The sequence below is a fragment of the Trichechus manatus genome, unplaced genomic scaffold, assembly GCF_000243295.1.
Source record: "Trichechus manatus latirostris isolate Lorelei unplaced genomic scaffold, TriManLat1.0 scaffold00294, whole genome shotgun sequence".
Classification (NCBI taxonomy): domain Eukaryota; kingdom Metazoa; phylum Chordata; class Mammalia; order Sirenia; family Trichechidae; genus Trichechus; species Trichechus manatus.
Window position 1 is genome coordinate 310,604 of NW_004444230.1, and position 5,564 is coordinate 316,167.

At 48.6% G+C, this 5,564-nt stretch overlaps 1 protein-coding gene across 1 annotated transcript; it reads right to left on the bottom strand.

Annotated features, from left to right (window-relative positions):
* Positions 1-20: 20 nt before the first annotated feature.
* Positions 21-4,329, bottom strand: VPS25 (vacuolar protein sorting 25 homolog). The gene is made up of 6 exons (XM_004390277.2): positions 4,256-4,329; positions 3,905-4,050; positions 3,134-3,187; positions 2,677-2,765; positions 1,814-1,889; positions 21-438 (listed from the first exon to the last, which is right to left on the bottom strand). Exons 1-6 carry the CDS (start codon positions 4,306-4,308, stop codon positions 326-328), a joined length of 531 nt encoding a protein of 176 aa, XP_004390334.1. The 5' UTR covers positions 4,309-4,329; the 3' UTR covers positions 21-325.
* Positions 4,330-5,564: the final 1,235 nt, after the last annotated feature.

A 5,564-nucleotide genomic window follows, 5' to 3' on the forward strand; every position in this document is an offset into this window, starting at 1 on the left:
GTGTGTGTGTGTGTGTGTGTGTGTGTGTGTGTGTGTGTACACAAGTAAAGTGAGGTTTACAGACCCTGGCTCAGGGATAGTCTAGGATGGGAGAGGAGGGAGGGCAAGAAGCACAACTCTTCTCCCAGGTGCCTCAGTCTCACCCTATCCCAGGGACAGATGTAGAGGGTTAGTGGGAAATCCATCCTCGGGTCCCAGCCTTCAGGACTGGAGCTCTTTTGAGTCTGGTGGAGTCACAGGCCCAGTCTGTGGGGACACTGGGTCTGTCTCCTTTTGAAAGCCCTGGAAGGGTGGGAGGTAAGAAACAAAAGGAGACAGGTCTCTGCTAGAAGAACTTGACGCCTCGGCCATCGCCAACAGTGATGATCTCGGCCTTGTGCTCCTGCTGTAAGGCCTGCAGGGCTCGAAGCAGGGTGGCCTCGTCCAGCCCATGGAACTCTAGACAGGGAGAGATGGGGCAGTCAGGGACATTCAGCCCCTCAGGGCCCAGGGTCTCTGAAGAGAGCAGTCTAGCTGGAATCTGAGATCTGGTGAGGCCACGTATGCATGTGCCATCTATACTCTGCAGCTACCACTCACAATTCCTGGGCACTCCCTAAGAGTGAAGACTCGAAGAAAGCCTGAGTTAGCAAAAATGAGCACTCATGCATATTTCTCCCTCCCTGGTTCTCAACCCTCATGCTCTCCCCCCACCCTTGCCATTAGTGTCTGATGTACAAGGTGACACCATCTGCTTGTAGGCCACAAAGAGGCGGGCCCTGACAATCAGACCTAGGGAAAGTCAAGGCCCTTGTCACTGGACACAAACCCTAGTCGCATATCTATACCCACCAGGAGGACCTGTCCTAAGACAAAGAATAGCTAGTACCCCTGGCCAGGAGACTACTAAGGTCCAGCATAGATATCTGCCATTTCCTAGTAAAAAAGGACATGGCTGGGAGCCAAGGGCCAGCTGAGTACCTGGAGATATGTTAAGACACTGCAGGGAGGTGTGAGAGGCAGGAGGCAAGCCCCAACAGGCTTGCACACCTCACCCCCTGCAGGGCCCAGCTCTGAAGTCAGGGAGCTTACTTTCTGAGGGAGCCTCCAGCTTTGCTCAACCTGAGTGGTGGGCCGTGCGAGGCTGCAACGCTGAAGTCATGGGTGATGGTGGGAGTAGCAAGCAGAGGCCTGCAGGGCAGGGGGAACAGCCAAGAGCTGTAAACTCTGCTGGGGCAGCCAGGGCCTGGCAGAAAGGGGAGGTGCCCCCATTACCCCAGCTAAGATTAGAACTTTTCATGATCCTGAGGATCAGAATCTGGAGTCAGAGAGAAAACAGCTAAGAGAGTGTTTACACTATACAAAAATCAAACTATATACAAATCCTTGCCTGGCCAGAAACCAAAGTATTTAAATGGGCTGGGGGTGTTGGTCCAATCCCTTCAGCTGACGCCCACAAATTGTGAGCCTTCTATAAGAATAAAGGGTGAAAGCAAGCCTGAGTCAGCAAGGAATGAGATTTCAGGCTTAATTCCCCTAGCCTGGTTCCTCATTTGTCATCCATACCAGCAGTTCTTAACTTTTCATGTGTCATAGATGCCCGTAACAATCTTATAATATGGACTCCATTCCTAGAAAAATGTATATACATTCTTACAAACAAATTTTTTTTTTTTTTTTTTTTTTGCATGTGAAGTCAGGTAGTTTATGGAATCCCTGGACATGAGTACTTGGAATTCACAGGAAGAGAAGTGGGAAATCTGAATGCCATTTAAACCCAGAGTAGAAAGAGGATTCAGGTGACAAAACTGACGGAGGGAAGGGAAGGCCTCACCCTCGTCCTCTGTGTCTTCTCCATTGGTCAGCTCATACAGGGTGAACACGGAGTTGTTCTGGCCACTTCTTGAAACCTGTGGACACAGAAGATGGGGACTGAATAGGGACCAGGAACCATGTGGGAGAAGGTAACCTCACCAGCTCCACCTCTCTAATCCAGGAATGGTACTTATCCCCAAACCAGGGCTTACTGTCGCCTCCGCAGAGTAGCCTAAAAGCCACAAGGCTTACAGGTGCTATATTTATATGGGTACACACACATTCAGAACCACTAACCCACAGGCCTTCACGTGTTTTGAGTGAGCTCTCATTCTGGTTGTTTTCCTGTTCAGGAATGGGTGGTGTGTGTTTGTTATGTTTGGATTGTTGATGCTTTTTCCCCTCCTCCTTCCTTTGGGAATGTTTGGGGCTTGTGGTGGCTGGGAATTTGGGGGAGAAAGCGTTCTGCCCCCACACCCACACTGGTTCAGAATGTCTCATTCATGTTGCGGACAGTCCCATAAGGGTGCAGTGGGGGAGGGGCCCCAGGGCTTCTTTTTTTCCTTCCTTTCCTCATTTATCTCCTGTGGCCAGAGACTCCTGCCAACAATAGCACCTGTGGTTCCCAGTACTGCATTCTCCAAACATAGCCTCAAGTAGCCCCTGGCCTCCTACAGGCAAAGAAAGGGAAGTTCTGTGCAGCCAGGGAAACTGAGTCACTGAAAAAAAAGAGGCTTGCCTGGAAAGCCTACGTTTCCTCTTTCTGCCCTCTCCCCACTTTTCTTAGTCTGGATCTGGGAACACCAGGTATCTGCTGGGCACATATATTATTCTCATCTGCCAAGGGCCTTTGCTGAGTACTCAGTGGCAGGATGGTCTCACCCACTGATAGATGAGTTTCCCCCATTCTTCTGGCCTCCGCCACATGATCAGGAAGCTAGACTTGTTCTTATCCAACCACTCAAGGTTCCCTGTAAAATAGATACTTATGAAAGGATCATGCTCTAAGAAGAGACAAAGAGGGGAATACCAAGGTGGGACAGAGTGGAAGAGACTCAGCTTTCAGAGATTCAGTATTTGTTTTACTTTTATTATCTGCAAGGCAACCATTCTCCTTCCACCTCTCTTCAGGTCTTAGGGCACAGACGGATAAATTCTAATTTTGTTATACAAATAGGGTGGAAAGGACCTGAGAAACTGGACTATCTACTGTACCAAACACTCTGCGCTCCAAGCCAGAGGAGAGAAAAAAATTGTTAAAGGGGAAAGACTTCTTCTAATCTCCCTCAGAAAAACCCAGCTAGAAGGGTAAATAAGGAATCTGGAGAACTGAACCCACCTTTCTTCCTCAGTTCCTCTAATACAATCTGAATTGATTCCACAGGGAGCTTCCCTGGTTTATGGTTAAGTGAACGATATACGTGATATAAACTGATAAGAAACAATATTAATTGGTGCAATAAAAATTCTCAGAACCAGTCCCATGCTGTGAATCACCTGCCCCCTTTCTTCTCCGTTCCACACACATGTACATGTTAATTCCCCAACCAGATATATACTGGCATTTTCTGAACATTAGGGGGAGGGGGATAGAGAAACTCCTGCAATTAAAGAGAACGGCTTTAGAAAATGAAAATTGCTACTGTTCCTCACCCTCTGTCCTCTCCCCTCCCTTCAGCCCTTCTCCACATATATTTTAGAGATGAATCAGGCAGCAAAAATAAATGACCCTTACTTCCTGGATGGGGGATGGAGTGCTGGAGAAAGTTGTTAAAGGTAGTAGGAGGTTTGAGCCTCAGAGAGGAGAGGAAAAGAGATGCAAAAAAAAAGAGCTCAAGTTGAGGAGGTTCGGACTCCCTTCAAAGACAGAGACCCTAGGACCTGAATGGCACCTGGCCACTCATCACTCCCTAGGACAAGCGGCTGACCCTAAGGTTCCGTACTGCATTTAGGGGGTAAAATGGATGTTAGCTACACATGCTGCCTCTTTCCCAGGGTCCAGTTCGGGTGCGGGTCTGCCTGGGTGAAGGGGCGGGGGTTGAAGTCTCAGCTTGTGGGAAAGTGTGGAAGTGTATGTGTGTGGGCTGTGGGAGAGCCTGAGGGAGGATACGCTGTAGCTTGACGTTGTTGAAGAGCGGGCTCTCCTGAGCTTCCATCACCGTCATGCTGGACTGTTTGTGCAGGCGGCAGAAGGACAAGACCAGCGAGCACCAGGCGGCCAACTGCTTCTGCCGGGTGTCCACGTTCGGCTGTAACCTGCCAGGTGAAGGGTGAGGAGCAGAATTAGATGGCTTGAGAACGTGAGAGGCAGCAATTGTCCGGAGCACGTTCGGGGGAGGAGGTGGGGAGCTAAGGGTAGTGGCGGCCGGGTCCTTTCTCCCCCTTCCCATGTGAAGCCGCAGGGCTAAGCCCAGGGTGAAGAAGGGAGGCACAGAGGGGCTTCTCGGGGTCTGAGCCTCACGTAAAGAAGGGCGGGAAGCGATACTGCCACGGCCACTCGAAACTCATCGCCATCGTAAGAGCCAAGGGAACCCGGAACCTCCCGGTGAGGACTTCCGGTCTCCGCTTCGGCACATCCGGGCAGAAAGCACAGCACAAAGGTTCCGATCGTTCCTCGGAAGAGGGGCGGTCCGACGGAGGAGCCCGTCCTCTTCAGCCTGACTATGCTGTTATCCTAAAAGTTCTTAACTTTTATAGTAGGAAGGACCTTAAGAAGTCTTATGGTTCAACCCCAGAGAAGGGCAGCGACTTTCCCAAGGCGTCACAGTTTGTTTGTGGAATTGCAGGTAGAACCCAGGTCTCCAAATCCCACCCTAGGCTTATTTCTACTGTGCCAGGCTTTTTTGAGTATTAACATTTGTATCAATTCACATTTAATTTAAACGCTTCACAATTCTTCAATATCTTCAATTCCTATGTCCTTTGGCTCCATCATTTCTCCCACAGCACCAGTGACAACATAACTTGCAGCTTGGATTACTAAAGATGGCTCTGCTTCCATCTTTCAGAGCTGCCGTCTTTGACCACAGCTATACATCTCCGGTCTCTCGCACGACCTCACCCTCCTAGTCTCAAATCCTAGGACCTCTTTTGGTCTTAACGAACTCTTTACCCAACCTAGAGTACTCAGTTCTTTCTTTGCCTGCCTATCTGCTGGTCTGTCCCCAAACTGAGGTTGTTGCTACTTTCCCTTCTACCCTAATCCTTTTTTTTTTTTTTTTTTTAACTCCTAAACTGCAGAGTACTACTCAAAATAAGTCACCATAACTTGTTGGCTGGGCCCCAGATTCCCTGACTAACTTCATTGCTGGGCTCTCAGTGCAGCCCAGTGACCATTTGTCTTTTATTGACTCCGTCACATACGTCAGATAGCTCTTCAAATTTTTCCAACTCATCAAGCCACTCCACTTGTCCCCATCTCTACCCTCTCTGCAAAATACTTTTCCCTGCCATTTTATGACATTGAGGCCATGCATGTAAACCCCTTAATCTTCCCCTCTCTGCGTGTTACCACACTTGATTCATCCTTCAAAAATTCCTCTCCACTCTTACTCCTTCTTGCTTTTAGACTTAAAGAAAAAATGTCAGTCTTCCTTTTCAAGGCCAACCCTTTGGCATATCTTCTTTATTTTTTTTTAAATATTTTATTGTGTTTTCAGTGAAGGTTTACACAGCAGTTGAGGTTCCCATGCAACAATTTCTACAAAAATTGCTCAGTGACAATGGTGACTGTCATGGTTTGAATTATGTACCCCCAAAAATGTATCAGT